Source organism: Rhamphochromis longiceps, linkage group LG22, assembly GCF_057381845.1.
Source record: "Rhamphochromis longiceps isolate RC_006_pf linkage group LG22, R_longiceps_female_GT1.1, whole genome shotgun sequence".
Taxonomy (NCBI): Eukaryota; Metazoa; Chordata; class Actinopteri; order Cichliformes; family Cichlidae; genus Rhamphochromis; species Rhamphochromis longiceps.
The window spans coordinates 31,739,284-31,764,962 of NC_140577.1; the positions used below are offsets into that span (position 1 = coordinate 31,739,284).

General features: G+C 44.3%; 1 protein-coding gene across 2 annotated transcripts; it reads left to right on the top strand.

The window, feature by feature from the left end:
• Positions 1-922: 922 nt before the first annotated feature.
• On the top strand, positions 923-11,898 carry e2f3 (E2F transcription factor 3). 2 transcript variants are annotated; one of them, XM_085396957.1, is made up of 7 exons: positions 923-1,356; positions 2,346-2,447; positions 6,745-6,973; positions 7,463-7,594; positions 8,826-8,940; positions 9,057-9,237; positions 9,437-11,898. In XM_085396957.1, the coding sequence occupies exons 2-7, from the start codon at positions 2,399-2,401 to the stop codon at positions 9,694-9,696; spliced, it is 966 nt and encodes a 321-aa protein (XP_085253083.1). In that variant the 5' UTR covers positions 923-1,356; positions 2,346-2,398; the 3' UTR covers positions 9,697-11,898. The 2 variants fall into 2 exon arrangements, with proteins under 2 accessions (XP_085253083.1, XP_085253082.1); XM_085396956.1 differs by lacking the exon at positions 923-1,356 and adding an exon at positions 1,606-1,949.
• The last annotated feature ends 13,781 nt before the right edge of the window (positions 11,899-25,679 follow it).

Below are 25,679 nucleotides of genomic sequence, written 5' to 3' on the forward strand. Positions count from 1 at the left end.
AAAAACCTGGCATATCTCAGCGAGTATGGAGTTGTAAATCAAATTGTCATCAGTGTGTAGAGAGGAGGAGGCATGGTATTTTTATGGTGACAATAGTCCCAACCACACTTCCAATGAAGTAAAAGCAAACCTGGATTAAAAAAAAACCCCTCACATGCCAATGTGGGTGGCCACCGGACCAGCTACGGGGCTGCAGCTGGAGGTGCGGGCGGCCCCAGGAACCACCTCGTCACCGGCGCCGCTGGATGCGCGGGCGACCGCCAGAGTGGACACTTCCCCGTCCGGGCCGATTCCCTCGCCTGCTCAGCGGACTGGGGAGTAGGTTCGGCCGGATGGCCCCCCGGCCTCAGGCGGGCGATGGGGATGCCGCTGCATGTGAGATGGACTCATCTACAGTCATGCCTCGCCAGATTAAAAATGTACTCTTCTTGTGTTGTTGGTGATGTGGAGAGCTGCAGCCGTTGAATGTACTGTTACAGCAGCCGTGTGATTATTGTGAGAATAAAAGATGCTGCGAAGCATGAAAATGCAGCCGTGGTGGTTTGGTTATCAAGGTTTTTTTGGGGGGGGGGGGTTATTTAAAGATTTTTCTTCAAAAAAGGCAGGAGAACCAGTAAACAAGTTAAAACAAGTACTGTTGAGAAACTATAATATAACTGGTGAAAATATGTAAACAACTTAACAACCAAAGCGTCTAAATCGCGTCACGTGACAGCACAACGCCTAAACACAAGAGGGGGGAGGGGAAGCAAAGTGCGCCTGCTCTGCGCTGACACAGGAGCGAGTCCGGCGACCTGGCTGTTTCATCTTTGCCGAAAGCACAGCACTGCAAACAAGAGCAAAACTTAAAGTAAAGAATCCATCTCACCAGGCTAGTATCGATCCGATGCCGACTTGGTATCGATACAGTCGATATTTGGATCGATCCGCCCACCACTAGCGTGCATAGCCGATATCCTGTCTCGTGAAAATCTGGTTTAATACCAGGAAAATTGTTTCCATCTTGAATTTAAAACATTTTAAAACCCCGTCAGGATGCTCAGTAGAAATCATGATAAGGGTGACTGTTTCTGCTTGACGGTAGAAGAAAAGCTGGTTTCTTGTTCTCGGAGAGCCTAACAGGAGTGTACAGAGGCTGTGTGGACCCTAATAGGTCGGGGCCCTTTGTGTGGGAATCGCTGTGAAAGTGGAGTTCTTGGAGGCAGGCAGCACCAAACCCCAGAGACCAGAGGAAAGTGAAGCTCGAAAAGGCCCGAAGGCTTATATTTGTTACGGCCGTTTATAATTCAGAAACGAAGTGCGGTTTGACAGCTGATGTGGGCATGTCTATATAACGGAGACTATTTTACGCAAGCGGTGAGACTTAAATACTTGGTGGTTTATCAGTTAAGGTTATTATCGGTCAAACGCGTGCTGGTTAGCCAGGAAGTACCTTTTCAGAATAAAGGCTTGTCCGAAAAAGTATTTAGTTTTAAAGTTGCATAGGTGTCCTTGCTGTATAAAAATCAGAGTATAACGTCTAAAATGATCAACAGTAGTAAAAAATAACTGTAGATGCTAAGATTTGGTGTAAAATGTAATGTTTTTTGTTTAGTTTCTGCTGTTTTTATTATTATTTATTTATTTTTCTAATTTTCTTCAAACTGGTTAAAAAACACGACACAATACAGAATTTAAACAGTTTGCATTAATAGTTAATATAAGATTCACTAGCTGTAATGGACCACTTCATACTTTAGGTTTAACGCCATTTTCATAACGATGTCATGTTTTAATATGTGAGTATGATTTTATTTAGAAGGGTGGACTGTGACCTTTTGCGTATATCCGGTAGATTTACGCTTGTTTTACCTTCGCGCATGGTCGGGGACTTGTGTAAATGTCGGACTTCGGGTGCCGTGTAATCTGACTGCACACTTCAGCCGTCGAGTTTGTGTGAGGAAACATTGGTAAGGAGCCCGGTAGCGGGGTGCTGTTTATCATTGCTGCAAAACAACTGTCGCATGCTCAGCATGGGAGGGGGAAGGGGAGTGTTCCTACTGTTAGCTTACACACACACTGATGAGGGAAGCTAGCTTCTGCCCCAGTTGCGAAGTAATAAGTGACAGCTTGAAATAACTAAAGCAATTAGTCCGTGAAGGCAACACTGGTTTACTAGTTTATGCAGAGACGTGCTCACATCTTACAATTACATGGTTCTCAAGTAAAGGCAGTGGGCTAGTGACAAGTTTATATTACTGCAAAAATTGAAGCCCTGTGACAAATTAGGGGAAAACACATCCCAAGTTGCATGATATTGCAATATCAAGCAGTAACTTCTAACAAGTTGTCTTAAATATTTTCAGGCAAAGGAATAAAGCTGGAGCTGGAAGACGGTGACCCGCCCCAGACCTCCAGGATGGAGGCAGTGCTGCCAGAGGTCCATCTAACAAACACAGGAGAAACCAGTAAGGCTGTGTGATGTAATAACTTGTGCTCTGGATTATCAGATGGAAAAACATGCCCATTCCAAGGAAGAAATGGATAAAACCTCTCGGACGCAGCTTTACAGTTTACAGGAGAGCATAGTTAATGGGTGATATTTTGTTCCAATGGCGTGTGTAGCAAAAACTTAAATTAATAAGTTAATGGTGTCAAATGCTTTGATATGCTTCTCCTTCAAAAAATGGAGAAGCATATCAAATGCTTTGATATGCTTCTCCTTCAAAAAATGGACTAACTGGGCCACACGGCTTAATCGCTCAGTTGAGGTGTTGATTTAATCCCTCAGTCACAGGTGTATAAAATCCAGCACTCAATCATGCAGTCTGCCTTTGCAAACATTTGTGAAAGACTGGGTTATTCTCAAGAGCTTAGTACTATAATAGGACTGCACTGTTGCAGAAAGTCTGTTCATGAACTTGGTCCTCTCCTAAATATTCCAAGATCAGCTGTAAGTGGTTTTATTGCAAGCAGAAGTATTTAGTAACTCAGCCTTGAAGTGTCAGAGCATGCACTCTTGCAGAGCAGGATGACAGAGTGCTAAAGTACACAATGTGAAAAAGTCATTGCCAAGCTAGGCTGACTAAGTAACTGCAGAGTTTCAAAGGTCCTCTGGCATTAACATCAGGACAAAAAGTGTGCATCAGGAGCTTTGTGGTTCTCCTGTGGTTGGTGATATGAGGCTTCAAATTCAAAATTCAAATTCAAATTTTATTTGTCACGTACACCGTCATACACAGTACGATATGTAGTGAAATGCTTGGACAACTGCTCGTGACCTAAAGAGAACAAAAAAGGAAAAGGCTATGAATAAGATAGGAAATAAATATGAAAAATTAAAAAGGGTAAATTTAACTAGGAAGGAATAAAATATAAATTAAGGTTAAAAATGAAATAACTGTACAACACAAATTAGAATGAAGGGTAAATTTAACTGGGAAGAATAAGATAAAATATATAAATTAAAGTTGAAAATAAAATAACTGTACAACAAAATACACAATACACAATATAGAACTATATAAGAATGTATGAAGAAATCTAAATCTAAATAAATATATACACAATAACAGCAGCTGTACAAGTATTAACCGGAAATGAAGAAGATAGTGACCAGTGTTGTGCAAAAACAATGTCCAGAAAGTCCAGAAAGTCCAGTGTGTGTGTAAGAACCATATGTGTGGGTCAGTACTGTGTGGTGGTGTGATTGAGAGACCGTATCGCCTGCGGGAAGAAGCTCCTCCTCAGTCTCTCTGTGTTGGTCTTCAGGGAGCGGAATCGCTTTCCTGACCTCAACAGAGAGAACAGTCTGTTGTTGGGATGGCTGAGGTCCTTCACGATCTTCCTGGCCTTGGTCCAGCACCGCCTGCTGTAGATTGAGTGCAGGTCAGGGAGCTCGGAGCGGATGGTGCGCTCAGCTGACCGCACAACCCTCTGTAGAGCTCGTCTGTCCTGCATGGTGCTGTTCCCGAACCAGGTTAAGATGTTTCCCGCCAGGATGCTCTCTATGGTGCACGAGTAAAAGTTCCTGAGCACCTTGGAGGGCAGTTGGAAGTCTCTCAAGCGTCTGAGGTGGTAGAGACGCTGTCGGGCCTTTTTCACCACGGTGTTGATGTGACAGGACCATGACAGGTCCTGCGTGATGTGAACTCCGAGGTATTTGAAGCTGTCCACTCTCTCCACTGGGCACTCGTTGATGACGGGGGTCTGGTAGTTCCTCTCCTGCTTAGTGCTGAAGTCCACTATCAGCTCCTTTGTCTTACTGACGTTTAGAAGGAGGTTGTTCCTCTGGCACCAGTTCTCCAGATTCCTAATCTCCTTCAGGTAGGCCGTCTCGTTGTTATCAGAGATCAGGCCCACCACGACGGTGTCGTCAGCAAACTTGATGATGGTGGTGGAGCTGGTAGTGGCCACACAGTCATATGTGTACAAAGAGTACAGCAGGGGGCTCCAGTGCTGAGAGTGGTGGAGGCTGAGACATGTCCGCCCATCCTTACTGCCTGTGGTCTGCCAGTTAGGAAGTTGGAGATCCACTGACACATAGATGAGCTGAGTCCCAGATGCTCCAGCTTGGTGGTGAGTGTGGAGGGAATTATGGTGTTAAATGCAGAGCTGTAGTCTATGAAGAGCATTTTAACATAATTCCCCCTTCTAGTGTCCAAGTGAGTGAGTGATGTGTGGAGGAGATGAGAGATGGCATCGTCTGTGGAACGATTTGGACGGTAAGCGAACTGTAGTGGGTCCAGTGTGTCTGGTAGTGAAGAAATGATGAAGTCTCTGACCAGGCGTTCAAAGCACTTCATCACTACTGAGGTGAGGGCTACAGGGCGATAGTCATTGAGAGAAGCAGGGTGGGGTTTCTTCGGGACAGGAACAATGATGGACTCTTTGAAGCATGTGGGGATCACCGACTGAGATAAAGAGATGTTGAATATCTCAGTGAACACAGGAGCTAGCTGGTATGCGCAGTCTCTTAGGATACGACCTGGGATGCCGTCTGGTCCTGCTGCTTTCCTGGTGTTCACTCTCTTGAAGGCTCTCCTTACTTCATGCTCGGAGATGACGAGCACGTTTCCGGTGCTGGCAGTATCTTCCTGTCTGCAGCCGTTAGCGCCGCTAACACTAGCATTGTTGGAGACCTTAGCTGCAGCCTCGAAGCGAGCATAGAAAGTGTTCAGCTCGTCTGCCAGAGTCACGGCCGCGTTCGTCATACCGGTTGTTGGTGCTTTATAGTCCGTTATTGTCCTTAGTCCCCGCCACAGGCTCCTAGAGTCACTCTGTTGGAGTTGTGACTCTAGTTTCCTCCCGTAGCGCTGCTTCGCCTCTTTCACCGCCCTCCGCACGTTATATGACGCGGCTTTGTACGGGTCCATGTCCCCCGTCATGAGTCCCGTGTTGTAGGCAGCGGTGCGGGATCTCAGAGCGTCGCGGATGGTTTTATCCACCCACGGCTTCTGGTTGGGAAACGTTGTGATAGTCTTTGTCTCCACGGTATCATCCGCTAGTTTCCCGATGAATCCCACAACCGCTTCCGTAAACACGTTGACGTCATCGTCGGAGCTGTTTCTGAACATGCCCCAGTCTGCGTCATCGAGTGCGTCCTGTAACGCGGCCACCGATTGATCCGTCCAGCGCGCGACCTTCCTCTGAACCGGAACTTCCTGTTTCAGCCTTTGTTTGTATTTTGGCATGAGGAAGATGGCGGCGTGATCAGATTTGCCAAACGGGGGGCGGGATTGTGCCTTGTAGCCGTCCTTGACCGTAGTGTAGCAGTGGTCCAGTGTCCTTTCACCCCTGGTGGGGCAGGTGATGTGTTGATAAAAGTTCGGCGCTGCGCGTTTGAGGTTGGCGCTATTAAAGTCCCCCGTCACAATAAGCGCAGCGTCCCGGTGTTGTGTCTGGTGCTGTGTGAGTGCCTCATGCAGCTCGCATAAGGCGGTGACCGTGTCCGCTTGTGGTGGAATATAAACGGCACTTACAATGACCGATGCAAATTCCCGAGGTAGATAAAAAGGACGACACATGATGGACAGTAGTTCCAGATTGCATCAGACAGAGTGGTGTAACGTATTCACTGGACTCTAGGACTGCAACAGCAAGTCAGACTTTCTAATTCCAACATCAGCATTTGACCTCATAAGTGCTCTGCTGGATCAGCAGGGCAAAAAGTCTCACACACACTCAATCTTGTAGCAAGTCTTCCCAGAACAGTAGAAGCTGCTATAGATGCAAAGGGTCACCAGATTCATCTTAAAGCCTACGGATTTAGAATGCAGAACTGTGCTGGTAAAAAAACTCAAACTCAAAATTGGCGTCATCTTCATCCTTGAATGAGTCAGTGACAGATCCAGTTTGGGGGACTTGATGATTATCACAAGGATTAACATTTTGAAGTTTTTGGGTCATGAATGGCAGCCTTACTCACTAACTAGGCAGTCAGACGCTGCCCATCTTTGAACTCAGCCTTAACTGTAATCTCAGCTACATGCATGTAAAACTATCTTGTTGAGAGAAAGTTCTGACAGACCATCACACATACACAAGCACCAGCCAACCTTATTCCTGCTGTAGCTGTTGCCTCCAGGGCAACTATAACCTAGCCAGATACTATAACCTAATGGAAAATCCTGAAAATCACGGCAAACCGTGCCGAGTTGATCTGAGTAGGTAGTCAAGGAAAAGGGGGGTTAAGAGATACTCCTATGGTGCAGCCATTACCAGCAAGAAAACATCTCAGTCTCCACCTGTCCGTTTATCCTCCAGGTCTCGGTTCCCTAATGTGCAAGCGGGAGAGGTCACGCTTCGATACGTCACTGGGTCTCTTGACCCGGAAGTTTGCAGAGCTCCTGAGGTGCTCCGCCGATGGGGTTTTGGATTTAAACGTAGTGTGTCGGGAACTTGGCGCCTCTAAGAGGCGCATCTATGATATCACAAACGTCCTTGAAGGGATCCAGCTCATCAAAAAGAAGTCTAAAAACCACATCCAGTGGTGGTAAGTATAAACTGGGCCAGTAAGTAACAAACATAGACCCATTTTATGCATAAATGTATACAGTGGCTTGCAAAAGTATTCGGCCCCCTAGAATTTTCCCACATTTTGTCACATTACAGCCACAAACATGAATCAATTTTATTGGAATTCCACGTGAAAGACCAAAACAAAGTGGTGCACACGTGAAAAGTGGAACGAAAATCATTCATGATTCCAAACATGTTTTACAAATAAATAACTGAAAAGTGGGGTGTGTGTAATTATTCAGCCCCCTTTGGTCTGAGTGCAGTAAGTTGCCCATAGACATTGCCTGATGAGTGCTAATGACTAAATAGAGTGCACCTGTGTGTAATCGAATACTTTTGCAAGCCACTGTATTTAGTAGGGCAAGGGGGCTTTTTTTCTGCTCCTAATGCTCAGACACATTGGATAACTTGAGTGTTGCTTGTTTCGCTGTTGACCTGGGTGTTTTTGAATGCTTGTGCACAGGGGCGGACAACTGAATGAAGACTATCAGCCTGTGCTAAAGGCTCTTGGCGAGGAGGAGAGGAAGCTGGACGAGCTGATCCAAAGCTGTACGGAGCAGATTCATGAGCTGTGTGAGGACTGCCACAGTCACAGATATCCTTTGTCTGTTCAGCTTCATTTCACTCTTTATTGTCACCCAGGAAATACTCTGAAGGCAGGTTTAATGGGTAAAACTGCTAGGATAAAAATATTAGTGTTTGCCGTTAAAGTAACAGCACCAGGAGCCCTGAGTTGTTCTCAAAGTCTCAGTATGTCTGCCTTTCAAACTGCATTGACTTCATGAGACATGCAGGTGGCACTAGAGGTACATTTCTTTCTTTGTAAACTGTCAACATTTAATAATGGCTGACCAGAGACAGTCTTTACTGTAGTGGTGTGTGTGCTGTTGGCATAAAGGAGGAAAAGTTTATTTGTTCCAATCAAGGAAAAATACTAGCTTTCAAAGAGCAAACAATACCTGGAATTAATTATCACTAATGTTTCAGAACGCACCTGCCTTGTGGTTAATAAAAAGCAGTGGTTGTCTGGTGATTGTGTTGAATTTTTTATTTATCTTTTCAAATCAAATTTGATGGCCGATTCCAAGTAGTTGCAGCAACCAGCTGGTCCACAACGCCCGCTTTCAATTACAGGGTGGTTGGTTGCCTGGTGGGAGGGCAGTTTGTCTCCCAGCAATCGTGGAATGGCTCAGACCAACTGCAGGTTTGAAAATAACTGCCATCCAATTCATAACCGCAGACGGACTGATTGCACTGTGCCTGCGTTAAAGAGCGTGCCGGTCATTTTGTAGTTAAATCCCACCTGCAGCAGCTCTGTCATATTTGTTGGGAATGCCTGTTTTACATCAGTGACATTTTGGCCAGTAGTTAATGTGAGTTTTGATGTTTGTAGTTGGCAACAAATGTGTGAATTTTGCCACTTGATCACATTTGATTGATGTATTATCACAAATGTATTGTATTTAATTGCCGGCTTGGCTAAAAGTGGGATAAATCTGCCTCTCCTGTGGCAGGGGGAAAAACACCTTCCTAATGGGTCAATAGTGTTTGTTTGTTTTTGTTTTTTTGGTGTTTGTTTTATGAATTGTGGCTCATATTGGTGTAAAGAAAACAGGTCTACCTTGTGATAAAGAAACTGTTGCAGTGTGAGCATGCGGTGTCCTGCAGTCGTACAGTTATGATTTGAAAAGCTGACACGATGTAGGTGAAACCACACTGCTGGTGCGACACGTGCATGAGTTTTGGAGTCCGCTGAACTCTAAGCTCCAGCGGCACACAAACACCAGTCTGTTGTTTTTATTGTCTTCCTTGACTTTGTGGCTCACATACGCCTATTTGACTTACAAGGATATCTATAGGATTCCCGCTCTGAAAGATCAGACTGTGATCGTGATCAAAGCCCCCACAGAGACTCAACTCGTAGTGCCACACCCAGACGAGGTACATGTCAGTCGGACAAGGTGTAAGATTATTAGTCATTTCTGTTCTCTAGTGGAACTGCTGCTGTTTTTGAGTCGTTAATCATAAATCCACGTGTCTGCTTTCTCAATGCTCAGAGCCTGCAGATCCACCTCAGCAGCACTCAGGGACCCATTGATGTGTTCATGTGCTCCGATGAGCCCCTCCCCATCGAAGCTACAGGTTATTCAGCTGCTGACGAGGGCAGTGGAAGTCATTTAAATGACAGTGACTCCATGCTCGATTTGCCCTTCGCGGCCTTCGCTCAGTCTTCCAGAGGTGAGTCTTGTGTTTGAGCATCCTGTCGCTCTGGTGCCACAGAGGACAAGGAAACGACGTATCACCGTAACCGCGTTGCTGTCACAGGAGCCTTGAACAGTACTATGCCCAGCTCCAACTCTGTTTTGAGATTTTTGGGTGATTTGATCACTTTCTTCCTCACCGGTGTCTCCTCATTCACACTCCCGTGTCATTCCAGAAAACGCTAACAGCAGTTGTGGAATTGATAATCTCTCCAAGCTTCAGCCTGAGCCGACACAGAAGCGCTCTCCTATGCCCTCCACTCTCACCTCCCCCCAGCCCCCCTCTGAGTGCAGTTTTGTTGCTCTCAGTCCCCCTGTGGCCTTCTCTCACAATGAGGAGGGCTGCGTTGTGAGCGTGGCTGACGGGGAGGGCATCACTGACCTCTTCTCCTCTGTCGACTTGGACCAGTTGCCTCAGGATATTCCGCTTCTCTGAACAGATGTGAAGGAATTAATAGAATTTCCATGTAAATGGGATATGAACAGGATCCAATAAACTAGTTGAAGGAGCCAAACTAGTGAAGGAGCCTTCCATGTAATTCCATTGCCATCCAGGCCTCTTTTCTTCTCTTTTGGACGAGCTGACACGCGTTCTGAGGCATGTTTCTGTTTTGAGGCCTTTTTGACAGCTCTTCTCCACAATGTCAGTATTTCAGTGTCAACAAAAAGGACTGATTTGAACCCAGAGCTTTGTCAGTTACAGGGACACTGTGAACTGGTCTGGAGAGGTGACGTACACCAAAGGTTTAGAAGTCTGTCCAAAGTCATTCATTAGACTCTTGCTGCTTGTTTTGGAGCTCTGTGATGACAAACAGCTGCAGATGGCATTCGTACACAACTGTTTGATGAACATTGTTGTGCTTTATTACTGATTCACTCGACTTGTTGGAGATACTAATGCAGATTTGTGTCTTATTAGTTACAGCTGGTCTTGTATCATCTTGCAGTGATGCGTTTAAAGCAAACCTGTCCATTATTTGGCATTCTCCCATCCAGGTTTTTCGTTTCAGATACCTTAAGTCAGGAGGATTTATCGGTCCAAGCACGTGCTCTCATTGCCCTCAGATTTATCGTATTGCATCGAGGTCATTTGAATCGTCTCGATGTGCATTTTAAGACTGAGTTTGCGGCTCAGCGTGACGGAATAAAGATTTTGGCTATGAAGCCGTTTGTGATGACATAACAAAGTAACAGGTGAATGTTGATTGGTTAGGCTATGACCAATGACTGTTAAGGTTTACTGATGTGTTGGAACAGTGCATTACTCTGTGCTACTTAAACTGAACGCCTCATAGCACAGTGTGCTATAAGCCCGTGTTGGCTTTTCTCAGGGTTCCAGTAGCTTTTACACCTGGTGCAATTTCATAAGTTAAAGGCTGATTCATACACAGTATTTACCAGAGCCCCACTGATGTAGGATGACTAAGACCTAAACTGATATCCGGCAATTTAAAAATCCGACACATAAGCAGCAATATTTAGCATAACCACATTTCCATAAGATTTGGCTCATGTAGTTTAAAAGCACTCTAACTGGAGGTGCTCAGATCAGCTGCTTGTTGTCTATGGTGTAACAAACAGGTGTTGCTTACTGAGAAGTCACAGAGGAGTGATCTCTGAACTAAAAGTTTGCAACATCAACACTCAAAATATGCTCTACAGCCATGTCTTCTTTCCACTTTTCAACTTTAATGCGCCATTAGAAATGCTGATATCGGCTGATATCTGTCGGGCTCTGGTATTTACAATGTTGTCCAGAGTTTGACGTGTACGAGAGCTTTGCTTTAATATTGATCGCCAGTTTAAAATGACACTAATTATGATGGCAGACATTTCAGCAGGTCACTTTCTCAGGTACCGCTGCGGCCTGTTTGCGCTCTCTTAGCTGTTAAGAGGAGCAGGATTGTCTGATGATGACACGCTGAACCACTAAAAGCACATAGGAGAGGCTCTACCATTTAAAGCCCGTTCTTGTTTACAGAACATTTTAAATTGTGCCTTTTTCACGGCGCACACTTCAGCGAGGTTGTGTTCGGCGCCACTAAAAACAAACATGTTGCATTCGGGTGAACTGTTTTGTCATCGTTCTTGGAGAATGAAAGGGCTTCTGCTGATGAAAGGACTGTAACACTAAACCCTTTTCATGCTCACTTGAGCATCTCTCATGAATGCTCACCAGAATTCTTGTCATTTGTTGTCAGTATCAAACTAGGACAGCGCCCGGCTCGAGTGGCTCAACTGCTGTATTTACGAGGCATTGAACGGCTAACCACTGTTGGCACTCAGATCTGGTGTTCTGTAATCCACAGAGTGGGCTAGTCTCTTCACAATGTGTGTTATGTTTGCTTGGCAGAGTCGGGAGGCTGTGAAAGGAAAAACTGTTTTCTGTGTTTTTAACAATTCGACACTAAGATCAAATCTAAAGCTTCAGGTTTTTCCCCTCATGTTATTTTTACTGTTGTTCACGTATTCGCATCAGTTTTGTGTTCAGTTAGATTCATTCTCACTCGAGAGCCTCTTTTTACCACTGATTCTGTCCCCCTAATGCTGCTTTGTAGCCAGAAGACCTCTACTGAGGGTCATTTCTGTTAAATATTGTATCAAAACTTGAATAAATTTGAGCTCATTTACTTATTAATTCCCAAGTCTATTCTGTTTTCTCTTATTTTTAAATTACATTTTGCTTTTCAGTGAGTCCACGTTAAATTACTCTCATTATGCTTTTCCTTATATTCAGACAGCACTGAATGTTAAAGTTTAAGAGTTTTTCCAACTCGTGGCTCTCTATGATGTCACTGAGAGTGGATCACAACTGCTGTCCAGAGTTTCTGTTTATAAGGGTCAGAAGAAGACAGTTTTAATACAGGCAGCCAGTATAAGTAGAAGACACACAGGTCTGAATCGTGCAAAGCTACTGAGATTAAAAAGAGCTTTAAATGAACATTGGATCCTCTAATGCAGGGGTGTCCAACTCCAGGCCTCAAGGGCCGGTGTCCTGCAAGTTTTAGATCTCACCCTGGGTCAACACACCTGAATCAAATGATTAGTTCATTATCAGGCCTCTGGAGAACTTCAAGACATGTTGAGAAGGAAATTTAGCCATTTAAATCAGCTGTGTGGATCAAGGACACATCTATAACCTGCAGGACACCAGCACTTGAGGCCTGGAGTTGGACGCTCCTGCTCTAATGCCTGTTAAATGTTTTCAGACTAGTTGATTTAAGTGGTAGTGTAAGCCTTAAATCAATTAGATCATGTAACACTGACCTATGAATCATTAAAGTGTGTGTGTGGGGGAGGAAAAATAAGCGCCAACTCAAGAGATGAGCTGGTGTTGTCTCCACATAACGGACAACTTAGCAAAGGACCAGTTTGAAATTGTATCATTTGGCACTTTGTTACAAGCAGCTTGTAAAAAAAAAAAAAAAAAAAAAAAACGCTCACAATTAGTTCCTATTTAATGAGCCAATGGCATAAAATAGTATTTTTGTGCCAACAAGCTGATTCCCAAAGATTTACTAGGTCAAAAACAACTTGACACAGGACCTGAGAGATGGATCTGGCCCTTCAGTTGATTCAATCTACTGTTCCCTTCTTAAGAAAGGGAAGAGAAAAGACTGAGATATGGCAAATTGCAGAACACATTACAAATTACAAGACTGAAAATGGGTGGCAACAGTTCGAATGAAATGAAAAACAATTTTGAAATATTTGTTTCAAATCAATTTGTACGGACTGTCAGGAGAGAGGTAAAACGGTGGAGGCTCGGTTATAGTTTGGCTTGCATCTCAGACAGCGGTGTTTGAGATCTTGTCCAACTACTGTTGGATTGTGATCCAGCATTCAGTGTCATCGGGGAAGCATTTGGTTTGCGTTGCGTGCACTAAAAACATGCCTCGAGTGGAAAAGACACAAACAAACCACAATTGTACATGATCAGACATGGACTGGCCTCCCCACAGCCAGGACCTCAGCATTATTAAAACAATATGGGATCATCAACAAGAGGCAACACCCAAAGAAGAGCTTTGACTGTCCTTCAAGAAGCCTGGAGAGCTGTCCCCGACTACTTAAAAACAATATAAGAAAGTGTGCTTAAGTAAAGCTTATTAAACACTGAAGGCTTCAAATTTGTGGTTGTTAAATTTTCACTATATTGGAAAATTATTTTAACAATAATTTTAAGTGTGCTGGGTATTAAAAGGTAAAAGGGTAAGCTTTCAGAAGATGGATCTTGTTTTGATGAGCCAGCTCTCCCACATGCTGATACAATCCTTTAAAGTTTACACAAAAAGCACTTTTCAAGTTTTCCTCTGTGAATTATCAGAAAGCAGAAAAAAGATCCAAGGCCCCAAGGCTTGTTTCTGTTACTCTGCACTACAGACAATCAACTGGGAGAGCTTTGCTTTTGAAACTGATATATCCACGTTAGCGATGTTCAAAGTTGGTCATGGAGAAAAATGTTCTAAAAATGTGCTTTTGGCTCAAGGTTGTGACGTGTGGGAAGTTCAACAGAGTTGAAACTTTATATTGATGTGGTCAGTTAGGTAGCAGAGGGGGGTGTTAATCAGTTTCAGCTGCTTTGGTGTTAATGAAATTAACAACAGGTGCATTACAAGGGCAACAATGAGACACTGCAAATACAGGATTCACAGGTCAAGGCCACTGACATTATTCCCCACGTCATCTGTTCTCACTGTATTTTCACTAGTTTTGCACTTAGCTTGGGTCGGTGTCGCTACGGGTAGCATGAGGTAATACTTGGACCCTACACACGTTGGACAGGTAATACAAATCCTCCAGGATGGCATATCAGTATGCACCACTGCCAGAAGCTTTGCTGTGTCTCCCAGCACAGTCTCAAGAGCATGGAGGAGATTCCAGGAGAGCTGGACAGGGTCGTAGATGGTCCTTAACCCATCAGCAGGCCTTGTATCTGCTCCTTTGAGTAAGGAGGAACAGGTCGAGCACTGCCAGAGGTGCAAAATGACCTCATGAGGGGGGCCTGAGGACTCTCTAATGGGGCTTGTGCTCACTGCCCAGCACAGAATTGGCATTTGCCATAGAATACAAGAATTAGCAGGTCCACCACTGGCGCTCTGTGCTTGTCACAGGTGAGAGCAGGTTCACCCTGACCACATGTGACAGACATGGACGGGTGGGGAGAATCCATCTTTCTGTCATTTCTTTCAGCAGTGTATTTTCTTTTAAATCCATGCAGTTGAGCACTTCTAAATGTTTCCACAGTGTGGGGAGATCAGCTGTTTTGCTTTGGTACAGTCCCAGTGTGTGCTTTTAAGATCCCAAACTACGCACCAGGATGAAGCAGCTTGACGTTACCTGCTACACAACAACAGTCATGTTCTGTGCTTCTGTTTAGTGTTCATGCTGTTTAATAGCAGTAACAAAGCTTCAGTTTTCTTTAACCATCCTAATTGCCGTGTAACCCCCAGTGCAGTGCACTAGTGGGATCTCTCTGCCACTAGGAGGCACTGAGATCCCACAGAATCCTTCAATTACATTTTCACAAGCTTGTGTTGTTTTCAAACTGTGCCATAAAGTGTTGCCCATCTGAGAAGCGGCTTGTATAAATTGAAGTGGGAACGGGGTTGCGATGATATAACGTGGCGCCTTGCTGGTCACGTTAAATCTAAATAGCGGAAGGAAAGTTTTAGTCATCCTTTACGGAAAAAATCAGCAGGAACAGGCTCTGTGTCAAACTGAACACCCACGTGCTCTGTTTTGTTTCAGCCGCAAACATCACCTCCCTGAGCTGTCGGAGCTATATTTATTCCCCGTGCCCACTTGTGCAAGGACCAGGCGCCTGCTGACATGACGATGTGACAGTTTGTCATCTCATTCAAGTGAAGTCGCCAAGATCGCCCCAGGCTACTTATCAGACATGTAATCTGAATCAGTTTTGGAGGCATTAGCGGCTTCAGAGGAGCCAGGAGAGCGGGGTTAAAATGCAGGTTTGACTGACATCATTGACTCTGCTGATCAGATTACCATATCCTTAGGCCGCTTACTGGATATGAAAGGAGAGACTGGTAATTACATTGAATGTATTTGCCCGACTTTCATGGTTGGAGGAAGGAGAACATGTTAGTGAGACTGAAACATTGCTCCACAGCTGAAATCCTCTGTGGCACATTGGTAGATGTGGGTGTTATTGTCAGATGATCGCTGATTAAATCAGGGTTCTTTTAAAAAAAAAAAAAAAAAGTGATCTAAAATCTTCTAAAGCTCAGTTTAAAAAAAGAAGTGCCTCTGATGTTCCTCTTTATTTATACAGAAGCACCCGCACCTTGTAAACTTTTGTTCTTCTTTTCCCGTCCCTACTTCTCTTTGTCTGAGCCACAGCATCTTAGAAAAACACATCATCGCCCTCGACATGATGATGTAATCCGTCAGGTGCCTACAGCCTTCGAGCCTGACTATAGATGGCAGTGTGGTACCTTAAAAACCCCTCATGAACCCTGTCAACCCAGTTCCCCACAAACAGTGGCACACTCACACCGAGTTCATGAAGTCACTGGATCACTGCTATTATTGATTCATGTGTGCTTCTCTTGTTGTTGTTTCTTCTTTTTTTTTTGCTCTTCTCTGTGTCGCTTAAGATTTGCACATCGGAGGAAGGGGGGGAAAGTGAATATTGAATTGGGTCATATTGAATTAGGTCCGACGTCAACCACCTTCCCATCTCAAGAGGGCTCACTTAAAGTTCAGTCGATACAACTGTCAATCGGGCGATCAATCATTCTGTGAGGTTTCTTTTATTTATTTTTTTTAAGTGCTTTTCCTTGTTGGCTGCAAGTACATGATGTGTGGTGGCTTTGAAGGTTTTGAAGCACTGGACAAAACACACAGATGGCTTGGCTTAAAGTGTGACATAGGACTAAGTCATCATCACTTAAGGCTCACTCCCTCAGGGAAGGGGGTTTTAGGAGTGACTCGAGGCATGTGACGCTGCAGGTTGGTAGGCTTGCCCAGCTGTTCCTTCCCTTTACCCCCTGAAAATGCAGCACTTGTTTCTGCGCTATGCTCTCTTCAGCCAGGCGGTTGTTTTGACTGCTGTAATGCACTGAGGCTGAGAGAGAGAGAGAGTGAAAAATAAGAGAGGGTTAAAGAGGGAGCATGAAAACCAGGAGAGAGATGGAGCGAGCGTACTATTCGTCTCTCATTGGCGGGGGAGAGTACGGCGTCTTTTTGCGTAGCGCCGCCCCAGCCAATCGACGACTTGTGCAGTATTTTTGGGTTTATGAATGAAATGAATAGTGAGAAAGCAGGACGGGAGTAGTTTGATTCATCACCCGTAAGCTCGGGTTGCGCGGCGTAGACCGAAGACACAGGTGCGCTTGTTTTGCTACGCACGTGGCCTCAGAGGGCCTCTAGGCGCGGACAGAGAGATCAGTGGGCGGCAGCGATGCAGCAGCACATGCAAAAAGCACTCGCAGGCACACCTTTATCCATCTTTGTTATCTCACAAAGAAGTAAGTGCAGTTTAAACAGTGCATACACGCGTCAAAGCCTGATCAGTGCAGGTGGACCAGCCCGAGGCAGAATTGGCTGTTTACCTTCTTCCTGTTTTCTCTGCACACACTTGTTGTCACAGTCCAGCACAGTTTCATTCATGTAAAGAGTGACTGAAAGGGCAGCACGCTAAACTCTGTTAGTGGGTTTATAAGCTCAGCTGCTGGTGGAGTTCGTCCAGAGGTCAGGAGATGTTGAGTCACTGTGTTTTTACTCCATAATAACATGATTTGCACTCCTTTGGCTCTCAGTTCCTTCAGAGGTCGACAACGTCAAGGTGTTTGGGTATTAATCAGCTGGACTCAAATGTCCCTTTCCTCAAAATGTTTCTTGACAAAATAAAATGTTCACCTCTACCCTACAGATACAGCAGTGACTGCCGTCTTTATGGCGAAAAGAGTTAAAAATGTATGAAGACACAAGCTGTTGTTTAAACAGTCCACATATGGAAACCCCCACACACCCAAAGAACCAAAAAGAGACTGTTCAGTTACATATTTTCCTTCTTATCAAACCATTTCATCCTCTTATTTCAACCCTCTCAAGCAGAGATGTCAAACTCTTTTCACAATGCCAGGTTACACACATGGTTTGTACCAGCAAAACTTCAGTTTCTCAGTGTACAGAAATTTAATTACAGGTTTAATAAATCAGAAATCTTCATTTAAAAAAAAGACATGTATTCAATATATGAAAAATATCTGAAATATATGAAAACACAGTTAAATTTGTGTCCTCCTTCATATTTTCCCATTAGGCTGTATTGGAGACTTCGCTGGGCCGATTCTGGTCCCCGGGCCTTATGTTTGAGACCTCTGCTCTAAGAGTAATTTAGACCATATGAACCAAATGATTCGTTCATTTCATGAGTAATGGGAATAAATGGGCTATGGAACATTTTCACATCCATGTATTTTAAAGTGTTTTAAGTGACACACTCTCTGTCCCAAAATTCTCCTGCCACATGGAGGGCGACACTGCACGAGTCAACCAATAAATGACAGCTCAAGTTCGGAGGTGTAGTTCACTAAGTTTACTAAAAAGAAAAAAAAATCAGCGTGACTTGAAACTTAATTTAAATCTGAACTAACGGGTTGAGTCAGAGACAGACAGAAATGCATGGCTTGTTTACCTTTTCTCAGCAGAGTTTATGTGCGTTTGAAATGAGTGCTGTATATGACTGTCTCATTTGGAAATTGTGAACACCCACAATGTTCGGTAAACCCAATAACTTTTAATGACTAGATTCAACAACCACGATTGTGAGATCTTTAATACCATTTTAAACACCCCCAAAAATATATCATTACGAGCAGCTTCTTTGGTTTCTATTATATTTGGAATATGTGAGCACTAGTAAAAAGCCATATATTGGATTATTATGGACTGGAGCTCAAATGTGACAGGGGCGCCAGTAGGGTTGGGCAATTGGACGAATATATCGACTATTGACGATAGGCTGAGCCCATTGGTGATTTATTCATTTGCCCATGAGTAAGTTTGCTAATAGTGATGGAGCTAATAGAAGCAATCCACAGGAAAACATAATAGCGCTGTTTTAACAGCACCCTCTTTGATCTGTGAGCAATTTTAATTGCTGTCAGCGTTAACTGACTAATGACTAATGTGATTAACAATTAACCCATTTGGAGTGCAGACTGAGTCAAAATCCCTGAAATGTCTGTCAACGCATTTTGGGTAGTTTGTCCAAAGTTTGTTCATTTTGCGCTCCAGATGGGTTAATTGTTAATCGCGTTAGTCATTAGAAATTTAATTGTTAATTGTGAAGACCGCGTTAACGCTGACAGCCCAAATTTAGTTCGTCAATGTTTGGACTTCTGTGTTGTAAACGCGCAGATCAGTCCGTGCATGATTACATTGCTCCGCCCATCAAAAAGTCTGCACATGCGCGAATATATCGCACATCGCGGTTATTGGACTGGCGATTGTCGGTAAGAAAATTTGTACATATCGCCCAACCCTATAGGCGCCAGTCTGTTTTGTGATTTAAAATAATTTCTAAAATTCTGTGATTTCGGGGTTTATTGTTTATTAATTTTGATATGATCGAGGTTAGTAACGATGATTTTTTTGTTGTTGTTCGTTGCCTGTAGTTTGCATGAAATGTGCTGACTTGTCTGCAATTCAATTCAATTCAATTTTATTTATATAGCGCCAAATCACAACAAAAGTCGCCTCAAGGCGCTTCATAGATACAGAGAAAAACCCAACAATCAAATGACCCCCTATGAGCAAGCACTTTGGCGACAGTGGGAAGGAAAAACTCCCTTTTAACAGGAAGAAACCTCCGGCAGAACCAGGCTCAGGGAGGGGCGGGGCCATCTGCTGCGACCGGTTGGGGTGAGAGAAGAAAGACAGGATAAAAGACATGCTGTGAAAGAGAGACAGAGATTAATAACAGATATGATTCAATGCAGAGAGGTCTATTAACACATAGTGAGTGAGAAAGGTGACTGGAAAGGAAAAACTCAATGCATCATGGGAATCCCCGGCAGCCTACGTCTATTGCAGCACCACTAAGGGAGGATTCAGGGTCACCTGGTCCAGCCCTAACTATATGCTTTAGCAAAAAGGAAAGTTTTAAGCCTAATCTTAAAAGTAGAGATAGTGTCTGTCTCCATCCATCCATCCATTTGCTTCTGCTTATCCTTTTCAGGGTCGCGGGGGGCGCTGGAGCCTATCCCAGCTGTCATAGGGCGAGAGGCGGGGTACACCCTGGACAGGTCGCCAGTCTGTCGCAGGGCCAACACACAGAGACAGACAACCATTCACACTCACTTTCACTCGCACATTCACACCTAGTGGCAATTTGGATTATCCAATTAACCTATCCCCACAAGTTGCATGTCTTTGGACAGTGGGAGGAAGCCGGAGTACCCGGAGGGAACCCACGCAAACACGGGGAGAACATGCAAACTCCACACAGAAAGACCCCGGCCTGATGGTGGAATTGAACTCAGGACCTTCCTGCTGTGTGGCAACAGTGCTAACCGTGCTGCCCGCAGTCCCACAGTGTCTGTCTCCCGAATCCAAATTGGAAGCTGCAATCACTCCCCAACTAACTAGCAAGCACTACTGAAACGTAAAAAAACTGTAACTCAAGCCTTAAATGGGAAATATTTACCTTAACTGTTAAAGTAATGCCTCAGTGCTTACATTTCAAAAGACATGTAGCATTTAGGGAGTATGGTCTCTGTTTGTGTGTGTCAACATCTTCACAGTTTCGCTACCAGTTTCGTCAGATGTCTATTCATATTAATGTACAGAATTCACCTGCTTGCTGCTACTACTGCACATTCACCCAGTGTATATACTATATGTATGTATATATATATATATATATATATATAAAATGTTCTTCCTCTACACCCCCCCCCCCCCCCCCCCCCCCCCCCCCCAATTTTTGCACATGTCGAGGAGCGTGTCAGGCTACATTTCACTGTGTGTTATACTTGTATAACTATGCATGTGACAAATAAAGAACCTTGAACCTTGAACCACTTTGGAACTCGTCTGCAAGTCACAAGACAAGTCGGTGTCTTCCATGCAAACAAGGGCAACTGCTGCGATCACCGAGTGACCAAAATAGTTGCAAGGATCTTTGTGACCACTTTCACCTAGTGACAATAAGCAACCTCCAGCAACCAGTTGCCATCCAGTTGGAGATTAAACTTTCTACCTAAGAATCTGGTGGTTGCAAGGACTTACTGACTGCTCTAGGGGCCTGTTCTTCGTACCTCGCTAAGTAAGTTAGCTGGATTAGATTGTTGACGATTTCGCGTGATCTTTGATCGTTCGGTTCCCCGAAGCTCATCCGGGACTTGCTGTCATAGCAACAGAGCCGTAAGCGTAAACCTGCTCGGGAGCAGGTTTACTTTATGTAAACAGGATTAGATCGCGGCCACGCAGGTATGTCCACTTCATTTATACGAAAGCAACAGCGATATTTTACCACTGTTTCACCATAAATAAATAACATCAATGTAACTAAAGATAATGCAGCACTTGATCCTTTTATTGATGTCACACAGATACATACAGGTCATTTCCTAAAAAAGGGAAATGAACTATTAACATTCTATTACATGTATGTGATTATTACAGATGTAATTCATATTTCAGAGTAGTAATTGTAAATTACTTCGTGTAATCAAGATGAGAGACCACGGCTATAAAAGCGAAGGTGGATTTGGGAAGCCTGTCGCAGCCATGTCCTGTCCGTATACGCGACCAACCCATTGCGGAAGGTGCAAGATTGATAAGGAGAGTCCTCAGAATTCAGCGTATATTGCGGGATAGACAGGATCCTTTAGCTCAGCGCGACAGTGTGCTCATAGAGAGATATCGATATTCCCGTGAGGGTATTATTTACTTAACCAACTTGTTGACGAGGGGGTGCAGGACCACCACCTGTCTTTTTTTCCTCTGTTCTTTTCTTGGTTGCTGTTATGAACAAACTAACAGAATATTACAGGCCAGTATTACCTTGCCTGTCCGTCAGAGGATAGACTTTAAAGTTCTGATGCTGGCCTATAAAGCTCTGAATGGTTTAGGACCAAAATACATCAATGACCTCCTGACCCAGTATGAACCATCCAGATCCCTCAGGTCATCTGGATCCGGTCTTTTATCAGTTCCCAGAGTCAGAACCAGACACGGAGAAGCTGCATTCAGCTTTTATGCTCCTTATATCTGGAACAAACTCCCAGAAAGCCTCAGATCAGCTGAAACACTCAGTTTATTTAAATCCAGGTTGAAGACTCACCTGTTCTCAGCTGCATTTGAATAAAGCACCAAATCCACACTTTAAGCTTAAATTTCAAAACTTACATTTAACTACTGATTTTATCTACTGTTCTGATTTTATCTGTTTTGATTTTATATACTGTTGTTTGTTTGTTTGTTTGTTAATTAGTTAGTTAGTTTATTTGCTTGTTTTATTCAATTTTAAATCATGCTTTTTATTTGTTCTTGTTTCTAATGTCTCTGTAAAGCACTTTGAATCACCTTGTTGTTGAATTGTGCTATACAAATAAACTTGCCTTGCCTTGCCTTGCCTTGCCAAGAGACGCAAAGCAATCTAAGAGATAAATATTACCATTCTGTAGAATACTCCTGTATTCCACTTTTACTTGTTCCCATGTTCTTGTGGGTCCTGTTGTGGCTCTAATGTGAAAGGGGATATAATATAACATATTATAATATAATATAATTCCATATGATATTGGACAATATAGTGTCATATGATAGATCTACCCTACCGCCTACTGGTGTTGGCCAGAGGGGCCGATGGCGCGATATGGCAGCCTGGCTACAACTGTAGCTGCCTCCACCAGTGTGTGAATGTGGGAGTGAATGAATAGTGGTATCGTAAAGCGCTTTGGGTGCCTTGGAAAGCGCTATATAAATCCAATCCATTATTATTATTATTATTAAATTACCTACGAGTTTGATTTGTCAGCAACTTTCTGCCAGCCCTCTCTCCTTGCTTTTGCAGCCTTTGCAGTGTTCTCTTGCGTTTTAATTAAACTCTGAAACTCCTGAAATCCCTCACTCATGAGTTCTTGCTCTGCTGCCGGAAAATACCGAGCACGCCCCTTCGACATTTTCGCCGACCAATCAGCGGGTTGCCGATCAATGTTTCTACTATCGATGCGTAGCCCCTTTTACGACACCCAGTGATGTCACATTCCTGCGTCCAGCTGTACTAATCGTCAACAGCAGGTGTGTTCGGGGAACCGGATTAGCGAGCTCACGGTTAGCGCGATGGTTTGGTCTTGGATGTGTCATTTGATCTTGGATGTAGTAAGCGACGTACGAAGAACAGGCCCTAGGTCTGCATGACTTGGGTTTTAGCAGTCGATTTTACGGTGACTGCATTTTCCCCTTGCGATGGGTGGTTGCCGGGTGGTCGCTAACTGGTTTCTAGTCCTGTTTTGACAGTTGCCGAAGCAGAAGTTTGATTAGCAGTTTGCATGAGCCAAGGCAGCTTCATACACATGGTGCAATAATTCAACCACTGTGATGAGCTTCTCCTTAGTTTTGATGTGAACCGACAGGCTGCCCTAGCAACCACCTCGCCCTCTCTGTTCATGATATGATTTCATTGGCTTATGGCAGCACTGGAGCATTTTAATAAACGTGTTTTTCTTGGCTGGCGCTTGAAACGCTGAACCTGTCTTAACTTTTCAGCGCATGCAAAAGCGAAGCCACAAATCGTTGGTTCAGTGGGGCAACACATGAATTTGCCCCGTTCAGAGTAAATGAGAGGCGAGAGAGCACTGAAGCCTGAAGAGGCTGGGTGTGTGCTGTGCACAACCAGCTGTGAGACACTGTGATGTATGGAGAAAAGAGAGAGGCAAGGAGACGGCCATTTCTCTTACTTTATGGCTTTTCTTTAATAGATGAAAAGAGACACAAACAGAAGCTGCCACTAGTTGATTTCCACCTCTTTTGATGGTTGATATTGATGGTTGATAGAAGATTGCAGGGAAAATCAATTTCTTGTGTGAGAGAATCCATACTGGGGGTCGGTACATGGACCAGGAAAGTCATTCTGCTCAGCCCGTTGGTCTTTAGGGGCTTGTCTCCGCAAAGATTTGACCTCTTCCCAGGGGGCTTTGGATTTAGATACGCTCTCTGTTAGGTCTTAAAACAGGCCTGGTAGGATTGCCAAAATTATATGTGGGGCTTTGTACTGTAGGGCTTGATCTCAGCAGTGAATATATAAGGCAAGGCTCCAGATGATGTAGGAGTTGGCTGGATCACACACAGCTGGGTCCTGGCTTTTGGTAAACGCGGAGCGGTCGGAATGTAACGTCTGGCTCACTCGCGCTCTCTGGTCTGAGGTTTTGGATTTTTCCTCTCCTGCGCCGGGGCCGCGCGGTGTGGGTGTATAATGCCTCAGCTCTTGCGATGACAGCCTCGTGACCTGTTGTGAACCCCGTCCACCTCTCCAGCCCTCTCTCCAGTGGGTATTTACTTTCTTTAGTTCCACTTGGATACATTAAATATTTGCATAGACAAAACCAGACACGAACCTGAGCTCGTAGGCTCATACCCTTGAGCCAATGGAGACAAAGACCGTCAGTTGTCATTTGCATGCAATTTGCATCGGATCCCCCTGCGACTGTTTGCAATGTCAGGAGGCCAAATTAACCAGTGTTCCGTTTTAGCTTGATTTACATCTCATTTGCATTCGAGTTGCTTAACTAGGATTACTTAGCTGGGGTGACCCTCACGGAAACTCCTTGCCTCGCGCTCAGAGGCGGGCAGATAGTGCGACCAGCTAATTTCATTATGGGAAACGGCCGTTTGACTCAGAGTGCCTTTGGATGTAATCATTAAACGGGACGAGGGCTTCGCAAGCTGTTTGTAATCAGGCCGTTTCCACGTGCATATGGACATTGTGTCATATTTACTGTAAGGATGAAAGATTAGGCATGCAGGGGATAGTGGGCAGCATCAATCTCACTCAGCATCTTAGAGCAGCCACATTAATCATCCCATCTACGGGAAAATCATCCTCATCAAACTCCGGGGCCACAGTGTGCACACATGGTGATAATCACTGGATGGACAGAAGGAGAGTTAGTGGCTGACTGAGCAGAGGCACCGCAGCCAATGCCTCTTCATTGATCCTAGGAAGTTGGACTGGGTGTTAGGCGGTGTTTTGTCTCGCTAATGCCTTCATATGGTGCCGTCTGGCAGCGCCGAAGTCTCAGCTCTACCGAGCAGGCCAAATTGTTTAAGTTCCTCCTCCTCCGTCTTCTCCAACGTCGATCGGGAGCCCCCCTTTTCCAGGGTGAGGCTCCCGTTTTCCTTCCTTTGCCCCCCTCTCCTCCACTCTCCCCTCTTCAGTCTGCTTTTATTTATAGAGGGCGAGAGAGCTTTGCGGTCCAGATGGATCCCCTCAGATATTACGTGGTGGATTTCAATAAGGAGAATCAATTCTGGCTTTGTTTGCGGAATCAACCCCACACCACACTTCTAATACACTGACATCAACCGGGGCAATATATCATCCGCAGAAATTTCATCATGTTGTTTGTTTGCCTGGGAGAGGAAAAAAAACACAAAGGCGAGAAATGAAAGTTAGAGATCAGAGCCACATCCCGCGAGGAGCGGTGCCAGTGTTTCTATAAGTATTACCTCTCTCTTTTTTTCATTAAAAGAATGTTACATCCAGGAAAATCTGATCAAATTTTTGGTTTTTTTTCTTCTCTCTCTGTCATACATTTTGTATATAGCGCTTGGGTATGGGTCCAACAGTGTTCTCGATCCCGCTGAATGGTTTTATTAGGAAAATGTAACTCCTGTTTGCTGTACGTGTGCTAATCCCATCTATACAAGGGAATGAAAATGCCCATGTTGGCTAAATCTGCAATTATTCCGTCTGTAAGCGGACTAGCCCGCACTCACGCTCTCATTACTCTGTGTTTAGTGTTTAGTGTAGTGTGAGGCCGTACACGCGCACACACACACTGTGAGGCTGGTGGTAGGTCTAATGAGGGAGAAGGCCTTGAATGGTTCCTATGCTGTGATGCATTAAAGCTTAATAACCTGTCCTTTCAGCTCTCTCTTAAGAAAATGCTCCAGAGCTGATAATTGGAAAGATATTTGCCTCTTTCTCCTGCTCTTTCTTGTCTTTCTTTTATTTAATGGCTGCTTTCAGTTCAGTTCAGTCGGGTCCATTATTTGCCCTTGAAAAAATATTCCTCCTTCCCACCCCTCTCAACACCCCCAAATTCCTGTTTTGGCTCTTTAGCCAGAGCTTAGTTGATGAATTTAGGTGAAAGTGGCCAGTTTTGCTGTAGTTATCACTCAGACATGTGACACATTTAGCCCCAAAATGAATAGACGACA